The 13970-nt window shown below is 43.4% G+C and overlaps 1 protein-coding gene across 8 annotated transcripts in view; it reads left to right on the forward strand.

The window, feature by feature from the left end:
* The first annotated feature begins 2001 nt into the window (after nucleotides 1-2001).
* The window catches only part of LOC144093249 (glutamate receptor ionotropic, delta-1-like), a 108872-nt gene continuing 96903 nt past the window's right edge, over nucleotides 2002-13970 (forward strand). For 4 of the 8 annotated variants that reach the window (XR_013306246.1, XR_013306247.1, XR_013306248.1 and 1 more), the window contains exons 1-2: nucleotides 5641-6068; nucleotides 9677-9832. Coding sequence is in view for 2 of the 8 variants with exons in the window: in XM_077626601.1 (XP_077482727.1) it covers nucleotides 5654-6068; nucleotides 9677-9832 (571 nt within the window). In the remaining 6 variants the exon portion in view is untranslated. Of the gene's footprint in view, nucleotides 2135-2249; nucleotides 2318-4363; nucleotides 4431-5640; nucleotides 6069-9676; nucleotides 9833-13970 lie in introns of those variants that run through there. The other 4 variants (XM_077626603.1, XR_013306250.1, XM_077626601.1 and 1 more) reach the window with 4 other exon arrangements.

Below are 13970 nucleotides of genomic sequence, written 5' to 3' on the forward strand. Positions count from 1 at the left end.
CTTCGAGCTTGCTTATTTTTCTTTTGCTTGAAAACTTGAGTTTGGGATTTAGCTCAATGGTCATATTTGATTTTTTTAAATGATATTTATCATTTTTATAACTTACCTACTATTGCATATACTAAGTACACTTTTTGACTCATAACTGATTCATGATCATTTAAGTCCTATACCCAAAATTACCCGGTGAACTTTCTTGAAATGCCCCAAAGGTAGTCACTTGTGTTATTTTTATTGATAAAAATAGCAATAAAAATATAAATATGAAAACAGAAATGCCGAATGTAAGTACTTGGAACAAATCAATAGGCTTACAGTAAACCATCACTGTCAGCATTGTTATTGCTTGCTCCTATTGGTTTTCATTTTCAATGTGTGTAAAATTTGGCAATCAGGTTCAATACAACAACAAATTATGCCATTATTTCATTGGACTAATGAATGTTTTAACTTGCCATGTTTAGAGGGAGCTCAAGCAACAAACCTGAGATTTTATAAGCTGTAAAACAGGAGAAAATGAATTACACAATTAAAAAAGACATGGCGGACGGCAGAATAATTAAACAATGCATTATTTTTAAACATATACATTTGAGTAAAAGATCAACAGTAAATCCCAACATCCCAAAAGTCACTCAGTTTTTTTTTAACGTGTGGTCCTCAAACCAGCTCCGCCGCAGCTCGCCTATATGGCCCCGGCCTGGCCCCCTCTTCTCGGGGCGGGGACCCTCGGGAATCCTCCCCGTGGTCCCCCGTCTCCTCCCCCGGCGTTTCGTGCAGCAGCTCGCTGAGCGTGGCGATGTAGATCTGGGCCATCTGGAGCGTCTCCGACTTGGACAGTTTCTTGTCACTCTCCAGCTGAGGGATGACGCTTCGCAGCCGGTCAAAGGCCACGTTGAGCCCGAGCATCCGCCGCCTCTCGCGGGCATTGGCAGCCTGGCGCCGGCGTCTCTGAGCCCGCTCCAAGGCGCGCGCGTCCGGCTGCAGGTGGACCGAGGCCGGGCTCAGCCGCAGCTGCACGATGGTGCAAGGCGACCAGGCGGACTCGTCCTCGGCTTTCGCTCGCACCTCGCTCGGGTCATCGTGGATGGCTTGGAGTTCCTCGGGGAAGACCGAAATGAAAGGCATGAAGAGGCTTCTGCGTGGAGACATGTCTCCCGAGAACCGAGACGGACATCCACTGGGTGACAGGCTTGCGTCTTCTCGCCATTTATGCGCGTGGTAGGCGTGCGCGGGTCAACAGCCGGAGGGTGGCCGCCTGGCAGGGGGCACGGGGGGGTCCATTGGGACACTTTTTTTGGAGAGTTCATCAAAAGTGGATTAGAGGCGCGCGAGTGGGCAGCTGCGAGTGCGCACGCCCTCCCTTCGAAAGAGTTTGCCCCAACGATACAATTAAAACGCCACGTGACGTCACGCCCATAGTTTCAAAACATATTTGGCTTCATTTGGATCAAATGACTGTGAATTTGGCCAACAATTATGGATTGTTCGACTATTTGAGTTGGAACCAAATAAAACATTGGTTGCCATTGACGAGGATGGACCCCTAATTCATGTGGACTTGGGATGCCTGCAACTCTGATTTTTCAACAAATATATCCATTTTTTTTCTTCAAAATCTCCTTTTTAAAATAATTTAAGAAATAAATAACGATTTAAAATAAAGTAATATAATATTTGCAAATGTATCTTTTTAAAAAATCATTCTCTTTAAATAAATAAGAGAAAATGTACTGTTTCCCCCCTTTTTTCAAGTTACAATTGAATAAATTAAAGACTATTAATATATCGTTGATTGCCTTGATAATAATTGACGTCCAATTCATTGAAACTTGGACAAATGGCTGTAAATAGTCATGTTTTGGATAGGTACAATGAGTAAAAAAAGTGCAAGGGTTAAATTTAAAAACAGCAACTCTACCTCCAACCTGTAGAGGGCGTAAGAGCACATTTCCCACTATACGCTGCAACCATGCCGTTTTCTCACCTGTCTGAAACCAACTTGATTAAACGCTGATGTTGTCGATGTTATCACTTTACAAACGATCGGAAAAGCTTACGAAACTGCTGCAAAGCTGCTTATTTATCTCAAATGTTTTTTTCCTGGTGGAAAAATTCGAGATCGTACCAAAAGGTGACAAAGTTACTGAATCCTACATTTAACATTTGGCTGCATGTGGACATGTAAACTTGATTCGATTTTCCCGGAATAGCATTCACTCATTACGGTTTGCATTTTATCCTTTTAGGTGTAGAAACTTTTAAAGATCAAGGAAGAAAATAGCAGCAAAGTGACAGATTTCATCCACAAGTAAAGGTACGACAGCATGCTTTAGACAAAAATCCCCTTTTTTTCCTCGGTTGTGCAGCAGATTGTTGCAAACAAATTGTTTTCATAATGTTTGTCACATAAATAAACTCATACGATGAATAAACTTGGTCACCCAATGCAATAAACAGAGCTATTTTAGTTGTGATTTTTTTTATTTTAGACATTTAGTTATTTTACTTCAAAGTTTGAGTCAAACTTGTCTGTATATCTCTAAATTTACTTATGGATCACTACCTTAACTCATTAACTGCCATAGCCAAACATAAAAAAACAAACCAAATTTCCTCCAAAAAAGACGCGATCGGGCCCAAATTCCGATAAATTCCGATTTGATTTCAAATTGTGTACATCCCTAATCGTAAAGGTTACAACGCTAATTCTCCCTTTTTAATTTCCAAAGTCCAGCCAGCATGTCCTGATTAAAAACCCACTTTCTGTAGCATGGCGGTCTTTGCTCGGGTGTGGCGGGGACGCTTTGATCTGCCGCCCACGTCGGCCCGCTGCCACCAACGAGCCGTTTGATTGGCTTCGCTGAAGCAAAGCGGGCCAACAAGTGTCACTCCAGACACCCGGCGGCCAAAAGCCGGCCGGGGTCCGCCCTTCTGCTCCCTCACCGCCACGCTGCTCGCTTTTGTAAAGGACGCGCTGGCTGGCACACGCACTCCCGTAATCCTGTTAGAAGCCCCTCCAAAGGCACTTCCTGTCACTCACGCCCGGCCCGCGACAGCGGGATGCCGTGATGACTTTTAATTAACGAGGCAAAACACCGATGTGCCGCTCGGCGGCCATTGGACGGCATGGGGGGACCCTGGTGAGGGATGGCAAAAACAAGCATGGCAGCATCTTGGAAAAGACACTCAGAAAACACTCACAAACAAAGAACTCGACACGCATACACTGTACGCACACACCGACTCGTTCATCGTAGCACAGGACATTGTGTTCGCCAAGGTTAGTTTGACTAATCATCCAAACTTAGCATTTCCTTCAGTGCACAACCACTGGGCCTCATTGATCGTGTTTGTGTGTGCGCGTGTTTAATCAGGCACATTATCCACTAATGAAAGTTCACCCTGGTCTATAGAGTAAGAAAAGTGGATGCAAGGACACACAATGAAAGCTTCACAGTAACTCTTGAATGTTGATCTTTCTTTGTGTGAGAACAAAACAACATCGGAGTCGACTGGGCACTCTTACTCTTGCATCACAGACTTAGTAGGACGCTCTATGAATATGGATTATGAAGAATTTGAAGTGTTCAATGTGTGGCAATCATACCTATCAAGTTCTACGTTTTTTCACATATTTTATAAGTTTTTATCATTTCAAATTGTGTATGTCGTGTAACAACTTTTGCACAGGATTTTTTTAAAGTATGTTTTTGTAAAACCGATCTCGTTTTGCCCATTTCGTCTCTAATCCGGATCGTTTCGGTCACTGGTAGCAGACGAAAACGTAATCGTCGACTGCTAATATTGTCATGCTTCGAGCATGATATGCGTACGTGCGTCAGTCACTTCTGCCCTTTTTCACTGCATAAATATAGTGCCTCAGCAAGCAATGTACCCAGACAGTCAAGCTGTCAGCGTCATACAGCGACATCTACAGAATCTTGAAGTTAGTGCATATTGGATACCTGTCAACCTCTGCCGATAACTGCCCTTATAAATGATTATGATTCCCCTTACAAACCCCCCAAAAAACCTTACAAACACCGTACGACTCGTACGGTGTTTGTAAGGTTTTTTGGGGGTTTGTAAGGGGAATCATAATCATTTATAAGGGCAGTTATCGGCAGAGGTTGACAGGTATGATATTGACTGGGCACCCCGTCCAAATTTTAGACTTACAAGTGCGCCCTATGTGAGTAAATATGTGTCGTAGTGCATTTGTATGTTTTTTTTAAATTGCTTAGGGGAAATTGCAATTATTAATAAGGGGAGCAATTGACCGAGGTTGACAGGTATGGAAACTGACTTATAAAGGCAATGCGTTATTTGCTAATCATTTTTTGTGTCTTCTACTTTACAGATTTTAAAAGAGGACTAGAAAGAAGCATTGAAATGCTTGGATTGATGACTGTCAATAAGATGTGAAGGTACGAGCACTTGTTTTCTTTGTCACTTTTCCACAGACTTCATGGCATAATAATTTGAGGACATTATGGAATTGTGTTATTCGTGATATTGGAACTCTCTGGCAACTTTCAACCTCCAAACTTTTAATTTCGTCATAACAGCCCTCATAATGCCATCACACCTACTAATAATCACATTCCAACTTTATGGCGTCATGCGCACCTTACTTTTCTCCACATCGAAATCACTCCCCTCGCAACCTTCATCATTCATTTGCATCCAAGTGTGCGTGTGTGGGTCCCACGAGAACATTTTGTCAGCTTGCATCACACAAAACGACGAAGAGATTGTATGTTCAAACAGTAGATGCCAACTAAACTTTTGCCTGCCTGCCATTGGTGGCGAAAAGAAGTCTAATCCATTATGAATGGGAGGCCTGGCAGCTATTATGACCTCTCCTGGTCCAAATGGATTTGACTTCTACTGCATTTAGTGGCAGAAAATCAATTACGCTTATTTTTTTGAGGAGAGAATTTTCCCAAAAGTCATATTTTAATTAAAATAAGTCATGAGTAATGTGAGTAAATGAATAATAAACATTTAAGCTAAAATCCTGAAGGCAAATGTGAACCACTCTGTAATGACTAGAATGGCCAAAAGAGGGCGAGGCACTCCACTTTTAACCGACTGTCGCAGTGAAGTTATTCAAAAAGAGACCTTGAAATATTTCATAATATCGAGAAGAAATGTCCCGTGATTTTATTTTAATGAGTCAGTACTATTTGCGCCTCAGGCCCATAAAACGGATTGGTCGCCAAGAATTTGGAGAGCACGTAAGACCTGTAAAGAAATGAGTGAGACAAAAGAAAAAAAAATGGACTGGTCGCCAGCCAATTACAGACAAAAATGACTCCCCATAACACCTCACTAGACCACTTCCCTCAACCTTACTATCCCTCACTGTAAATGTAAACAGTCTGTTATGTTACTGTATCATGCGATTGGTCGGCGACCAATCATGGGTGTGCCCTTTCTTATGGAGGTCGAGAATTATAGATTTTTTTTAAATATTTGTAGTTGATGCCCAAAACCAGTTGAACTGAAAGTGGGATAGTCTTTGCCATCACTCCCAGTTCCGACGGATTGGACGCCTGTAGCGCTAGTGTGCGAGAGCATCCTCTCTTTCCCTCCCTCTCTCGCTCGCTCTCTCGCTCGTTCGTTCGTTCTCTCGCTCTCTCTCTCCATGTCATCATTGTGTTTGGAGGGGCACAGTGTGCGGAGCAAGCCTGGCTTCTCTTCCTCCTCTCGCTCTTCTTCTTCTTCTTCTTCCTCCTCCTGGCGGCTCAGCTGCTTCTCTTCCCCCGCAGTCTGGAAGCTTCTTCATCTTTTTGCTTCTTTTCCTCTTTTTCTCCCCCCGTCCCGCAGGCTCACTTTGGATTGCTTTCCTTTTTCTTTCCTGCTCTTCCCCCCCTTGTCTTTCCACCTTTTCCTTCTTTTTTTGCGCACTGAGGACGAGGCGGCGGCGGTAGCGGGTGTCGGCGTGCGTGCGTGGGCACGCGTGCACGCGGCCATGGATCCACGCGTGGTGCTGATGGTGCGTGCGTGCTTGTTGCTGCTCCACGGACGGGCGCTGCACGCCGACTCCATCATACACATTGGTAAGGCAGTGGATTACCCCCCCCTTCAGTGGGGTGCATGCGGTACGGTCCTGATGCTGCCTAAAGGTGGGGATGGAGGGGTGGGGGGACGTGATGGGGGATAGCTCAGCCCCCTCCCCACATTGGCGCGTGATGGGGAAGGCAAGCTGTTGCTCACTCCTTCATTCATACATTCAGTCAGTTTCATTCAAAGTGTTGCAATTAAGTGGGACGGCTTTGCCCAGACATGTCAAATGACATAAACAGGCATGTTATGTTAAATGTTTACACCTGCAATAGGAAAACATGCTACATGAGTACTATAGTATCAACTTGAAATATTATGTAAAGGTTAGGTGGTGAGAATGTGATAGGATTGAGAGGAAATATGGGAGAAAGGCACGTAGAAAGGACGTACCGTACGTTACGTGTCATTTGAATCCCTACGGATTGGTGTTTTACATATGTCGCTATGCAGCATTAGGTTCATGCATACGTAATGGGGCTTAAGTGCTCCTGTAAATAACGATCGATACAACTGATTTTTTTCATGGGAAATGTCACATGATCACATCAGGCCCATTTGGGTGCTGATGAAGCATGGCTGTTTGTTGTTGTCATGGGAACCGATTGAGGCAGTCTTGTTTAGGGAAACAATTATTGATCATTACAAATATGTTATGAGGAAGTATTAATGCCTTGACTTCTGGGATTTTCCCAAACCGAAGACACAAAAGTAGTCGTGACATTCTTTCTTTGCAATGCATTTTGAAAATGACTTTTTGGGCGAGGCGGTGTCCACCCCAGGATTGGTCGCCAGGCCACACTGAGACAAACAATGGAGCAGTTCCTCGTGGCTTTCTCCCTCTCTCTTTGCCATCCGCGATTGAGGCTGAACTTTGAGCACGACGTGTGCGTCATGTTAATGAAGTCATGACAAAGAGGACAAACGGCGACTGTTGCTGCCTGGCGCGCTGCTCAGCGACACTTTGTCATCAAATGCACTTCAAAAGGGAGAGGGGGGGGGGGGGGGGGGCTCGGATAGAAAGTGTAATGACGCCACACGCACGCGCGTACACGTTCACGTGGGGATCTGGTTTGGTGCAGCAGGACAAGCTGGAGAGGAAACACTGCAGTGTCTGGATAGAAGAAAATGAAGGGGAAAGCGCAAAAGGCACCTGTCAATCACCAGGCCTGTTTTACCATGAAGAAATAACGTTATCCAGACGAGTAAAACTCTGCCACGCACTACCGAAGCCTTCTCACACGATTGAAAAGTGCTCAGACGACAACAAGAAATCCCTCCTAGATTATTGAAACACTGTTTTAGGCACACAAGGAAGACTTTCTTCACTCACACGATGCACATATTTATTCAAACCAATGTTTAGCTTCTGTGAAATTGCTTTCAATGGTTGGCTCAAGCTAGAAGATGGCAGACAAGATGGCATCATGTTTAGGGAGGAGGACCCTATTGATCTTTATGGCTACGAGGAAAAGGATAGGAAGATGATGGATGATAATTTACTGCTGATAGATGAGAGATGAAGGATGACAGTTGCTCAATGAAATGTATGTGCCGTCTCAAAGAATTGATGAGAAACATGTGCACCGTCGGTTCTTGTCGATATACGACGTCAGTAAAGGCAAAAAACTGACCACGGAAAAATCGTTGAAAGTTAATGACAAACCACCAGACAGTGATGGACCTCAGCAAAAGTTGTCAAAGGCGCTTGGAGCTTCATCAATTGTAGCAAAACACGACAGGTTGACCAAAATGAGAAGCAAAAGCCCAAGTCAAACCACAACCAGTCGCCCAAGCGTAAACACAAACCATAGCTTGAGCAGAACCTGAAGAATCATGAGCAAGATGATGAGACAGATAAAGAAGAAGGATGTTGAACTTCCTGTGACCCGTGCAGTTGATCTGCACGGTTGAGACAATCCCTGGCTGACTAGAACAACTGGCAGTGACTTGGTTGTTTCTAGCCGCACTCGGATGGGATGTGACAGGCCCGGTTCTGGCTTCGGCCTGCGCCAGTGACCCTCAACCGACTCGTAGTACCCCTCCTCCATGCCGGAGCATCTGTCCCATCCTGCCGCCTCTAAGTTTTATTTCCTGTGACGTTCACGCGCTTTGTCCGTCTTTTGCTCAATCCCAGCTCAAGACACCAATGAGACATCAATTCCAGGTGGACTGACACCCAACAGAGTACAAATTCCTCATTCATTTTGCGAATACTTACTGCCAACCCTCCCAGTTCAATTGGAATGGACAACCATCACCTTCAGTTCTTAGAGCCAATGGAATAGGATGGAGGGAATGTGTTCGGATGTTAGATTTTTGTCGCCTCGGACAAAAGTTTCTTTTAATCCTTACTAATAAGACAACAAAGACTATTTTGGAAACCTTTCCCACTCTTTTGGCAGAGTTTGCACCATTCATTTTATGAAAATGATCACCCAGAGACGATGTTAAGCTTCGCAGAGAATATTATCAACATTTCAGGCTTTTTCACACTGCACTACTATGTTCACAAGTGACCCAATTCCGTTTTTTTTCCGCCTTCATGTCTTCAAATCGGATCTAATCCACTTTTGTGTATGGATTTAAATACGATCTGGACCACATTTCCGGAATGTGACTGCAGTCTGAACTGGAGGGGCAGCCAAGCTAAGGCTTTGTACAGTGCGCGAACAGATGGAGTTTTTCAGGCCGGAAGCTCGTTTGACCACAGTCGCTAAATAAAAGTGTTGATTGAGCCTGAGAATTGCCTGATTTTTTTTCTGTCCTCTTTGTGTACACGTCTTTTCCTCCAAAAAGAAATTGAGGCGTTTAAGTGCACTTGGAAGTAAATGATATCGAACACTAAACCACTAGCTGCAAGTACTCATAGTGATGTGTACATCCCTTGCTGCACTCTGCAGAGAAACGAAATGAGTCGTGCATAATGTGTTAATATTGCTTACGTGGCCGAGAGTGAGAGCAAGCTTGACCCTGAGTATGTGTCAAATTTATTAAAATAGGTTGGCGACGGTGTAGTGATACATTTGTCTGACTTTGGTGTAGGCGTCGCGGTATCGACTCCAACTCAATGGAAGTTTGAGTGGTTTTTTTTACCCTTTGTGTGCCCTATAACTGAATGATGACCAGTTCAGGATGTAGTCTGCCTTTCCCCCAAAGATGGAACAGTCTCCAGCCCCCCAACGACCCTGGCAAGAATAAGCAGTGTTCAGAATGAATGGATGAAATAATGAATTGTTTACACGGTGATAATTCTTTATGATTGGGTTTCATGTGTTCTGAATGTAGCTTTTATAACACACTTTGTGGTGTAGATGAACCCACTCAATAAACCCAGATTCCGTGTTTGCTTACACGACTTTCATGTGCTTGCATCAAAGTTCGTGACATCGATTTCTTTTGCTGAAAGTTGAAGGCTTTGATGGACAAAATGGCAACCCTCTCAAATGAATAAAAAATCTATCTGTTTTGTTATCCCAAGAGAGCAATATTAATCAGAATGCCGTGTTTTCATGATAATATCCTGGATGTGGAACTGTCCCAGCATAGGAAGTGCTACTGCGCTTTCATGGCATCTTTTGACCTGCTCCTCAATGATTTCCAGGTGCAATCTTTGAGGAGAATGCGGCCCGGGACGAAGAAGTGTTCCAGCTGGCTGTGTCAGACCTCAGTTTGAGTGATGATGTCCTGCAAAGTGAGAAGATCACACACTCTATCAAACTCATCGAGCCCAACAATCCTTTCCAGGCGGTACAAGAAGGTAAGCAACACATTTGAAATGTTCCACATGGTCTGAAGATTCTGGTTGAAATTTGGGTTTTAGCTTAGCATGAATTCTGTTCATTTTGATTTATTTGACTTCATATCCAATATATAGTTATGTTTCTTTGTATGGTTGTGGTTGAAGCTTATCTTTTGGTTCTTCCTATGGTTGGAGCTTTGGTTCCTACATTGGTTCTGATTCGAACTCTGCTTGTAATCTTGGTTGTTTCACGAGCTATGGTTTAAGCTTAGTTGTGGTTCTGATGATACTTATACAAATTGATGCAGATGGATTTTGGAATGGATGATGTTGCCATGGTGACATTCATGGCCACAAACCTCGATCTAATTGAGGTGGTTGTTAGAAACCTGAGGAATTGACATCCATAGGTTGGGGTGATGGCCCATATCCAATGGTTCAATACCCCTAAATCTTGGCCTATCAGCCACTCTCCCATATTTTAATAGGCTGCATCGTTAGATAACAGTGCTCATTAATATTCCGACAAATGGGGCTAATTTTCAAACTATGAGCCATGTGGCTGGGCCCAATTAGTGTCAATTTAGGGGAAGAAAAGACATAATTTTTCCTTGTTTCCGCTCACTTTCCTGTGCATGTTTCATTTTCCTCACCTGACAATGTGATTTTTTTTTCCCATCTTCAGATATTTTCTATCTTTATAATGAGTGGGCTCACTTGTGAGTGTGTGTTGCTGGGTAAAATTGTGACACTTTAGTCCTCATTAACTCATTCCGTGCCATTGATAAATGTCCATCCACCCATTCCCCTTTTTTTTCTCACTTGGGGAAATGAAACGTCATACAATTGAAATAAATCACATTTGGCACTTATTATCATTTTTTTATGTAAACGGTTTCTCCACCCCAACCAAATTTACAGCACTTTGTTATTCCCTCGTCAGATATAAAACATGATAGACGGCCAGCGGTCAAACGCGACCTCGGTTCGCACGATAGAATGTTTAATTCATCGGGCCAAGTGGACGTTGGATGTCTAGTCGTAGCAGGAGGGATGAAATGTATCCACGCGGATACATGAAAACGTACGTCGGTTGGTGATGTGAGCGTTGCTGACTGTCAGAGTTCTTTTTGGTGCCGCTTGAATCTATTTTTTTCACTTAGAAAATTCAACAGTGTTCTTTATCAGTCTGCTGCGTGTCTGGATATTCCCGTGTTTATCATTATTTAGTGGAAAAAAACTGCTTTTGGTAGCCATTAACCGAGTGACATGACATTGGCTTTTTATCATAAAAGGGCACACCGAAAAATTCTGAAGGGTGCAGAATTGAAAGAGGAGGTCATCTATTTTAATATGAAACAGCCGTTTTAGTGCCATTTCATTGGTTATAACTTTAGGAAACTCCCTTTTGGGAATTCAGCAAAATGAACATCAGCTAGTGGCCTCTTCTAAATAAATATTGACGAAGCAATCATGTCTAAAAGTGGTTGCACAAAATTTGATTTTGTTTAATTAATTAACATGTTCCCTGCCATTGGCGGCGAAAGTCATCAATTGACCTGTCAGTCTCTCCTAATGAGTTGAAATAACAATTTCGAATACAAATCATGCCCATGAATTGCTAATTTTAGTTTTGTCCTCATGTTTTAAACTATGGACTTTGAATATGTGCGGATTTAAAAGGTGACTGCGTTTTTTTAAACTTATCTGTCATGGTATAATACAATTTTTAGCACCTCATTTGCTACACAATCCAATTTTCTGCTAGTAGGTTTTTAATGTAACAGCATCCTAAACCTTGAAATTAATTCCTACTTGTTGCCAATTAGTTCTATTGTGATGACATGATGCGGCTAAGTTGTTCAAAGTGTGTATGCGGACTCTGTCAGCTGCATGGGCACAAATAAATGAAAACAAAGTTTAAAATCGCTCTGAGTGGAGGTTGAGAAACTCCAAGTGACTCAAGGGAGTGACGGAGAACGTCACCTGACCTCTTTTCTCAAGCGTGTTGGCAGTGCGAGGCGAGCGGTGGATGACTCGTCAAATTTTAGGCGCCGTAATCAAAGGCGATAAACCCGGCAGGTCTGATTCCCACTCGATAAATTGCCGTCGTGCCCCAGTTTCAGATCAGAGTCTGCCTGCGGCGCTCGTTTGTGTTTCCGAAGTCATTTGAACTTGGAAGCAACACCTAAACAAAAAATCAGCGCAACACGCTGCTTTCGAGGTGTTGCGTTTATCATACGTGTTGTGTTCTTTCATGCAGGGGTTGGCGTAGCCCAGTTTGGGGGTCCGCAAAGTAACTTGCAACATAGTTAAATCAAATAGAATGTGAATGGATTGGTCTTCATACAATGTCGTGACCCAAACTGATAAACAAGCTTTCGCATTGACACTCAGGAAAAATGTTTTCATTGAAGCAAACGGCAACATTTGTGAGATTACTTTCATTTGTGTGAGTCAGACATGGCAACCACGAGCTGCCCTGCATGTAGCGCACATTGAAATAGAGATTACGTGATTGCTCACTTTTGGTTTCAAATGTCGAAGCTTGACTGCAAATCCGATTTTCCATTTGCCATTTTCACTTTTAAAGTGCACCAATCTTAATACTCGTCTCAAGGGACACCAAGATCACAAAAACACACAAATGCACACACAGTCCAGTGAGTTCTTCTGATGTTGACATGACAACCACGGTCTTCAGTCAGACCATACGGGAGCCACCTGTTGATTCATCAGAGAAACACGCGTGTTCAATTAAACATGTGCACACACAAGTACATAAATATGCTATCACAAACACACACAGTCAACGATACACAGTGAGAATTGGACTGTCGCAAACAGTAACAACTGCACAAACTTGCGGTCGTAGCGTCACAAGCCCAGAAATACACAAACGAAAGCACGTAAAACAGTTTTGACAGAGCGTCATAAACAATTCATATTTTTAAATGTAATTCCTTGAGAGCTTTACTCAGAATTCAAAAGTAAAAATAGATTCCTGCATTTCCAACATTACTTTTGAAGAACGATAAGTAGCTAAATTATTTTAATAACATTGTTTGCAGTTGCTAATCAATGATTATCAATAAGTATGCATGAGTGGAAAAAAAATATATGACTAAAGCAGTGCTAGAGGTCGTGTCGGAGCCACAGTGGGGTAACGTGAGGCCCCCATTCGTGGATGTAGTGGTGCTTGAGGTAGTGTCGTGACCTTAGGTTTCTGACCCCTGACATACAATGATGTCATTTTTAAATTAGGAGCTGTTGCTAGGGAAAATTGTTGGTGTTCCAATGGGAAAATTGACTAGTCACTTATATTTTGTGTACCATAGTGGATGAGTAGATGCGCTTTATCATCAACTTTGTAACGACAGCGGAAAAATAGTCGTGTTCCGACACAAATGATGGCATGTTTTTGTTTGTTTACGCGGTGACAACATCTTCAGCGCGGTTTTCTGAATACGCACTGAATTAAAGATAACCCGCTTGACTAATAAGGACTCATGTATCTTTGATGCGCCATTGATGAATTATGAAGAAGCTTTGGCTACTGGCTCGTTAGGGAGCGACAAAACGTCACCGCCGCGTCGTCACGCCAATGTCGTCTGCTAGCTAGTTAAATCAGATGAGTCACAGCGGGCCACGTGTTAAAGGAAATGGCACCGTCACACATCTTGTTGGCTACTGTGGGTTCGCAAACGGTGAACTTGTTCACACTGTGCGACATTTATAAATTGGATCAAAGATACAACTGCTTACGTGGGCGTGTCTTTGCCATCTGCTGATGACTGGTCAGGAAGGGAAAGGGAAACTAGCGCTTAGATTATGACGCTATGGAATGAAAAATGTGCTCCTGGCAGAGAGGCTTCTCGTGTCGCTCTATGCCACGTGAAGGGCATTAGACGATATACACATTGCACCCCCACAGATGACACGCATTCTAGCAGACCGTGTGCGGTCGATTGGTCGCCGGTCTTTTGGTCGCCGGTCTTTTGGTCGCCGGTCTTTTGGCCGCCGGTCTTTTGGTCGCGGACTTTTGGTCGCGGACTTTTGGTCGCCCCGACCGCGACAACGGGTGACCATAAGACCGGCGACCAAAAGACCGACGACCAAAAGACCAGCGACAAAACAAGGTAAAACAACACGGTCT

This window comes from Stigmatopora argus, chromosome 18 (genome assembly GCF_051989625.1).
Source record: "Stigmatopora argus isolate UIUO_Sarg chromosome 18, RoL_Sarg_1.0, whole genome shotgun sequence".
NCBI classification, from domain to species: Eukaryota; Metazoa; Chordata; class Actinopteri; order Syngnathiformes; family Syngnathidae; genus Stigmatopora; species Stigmatopora argus.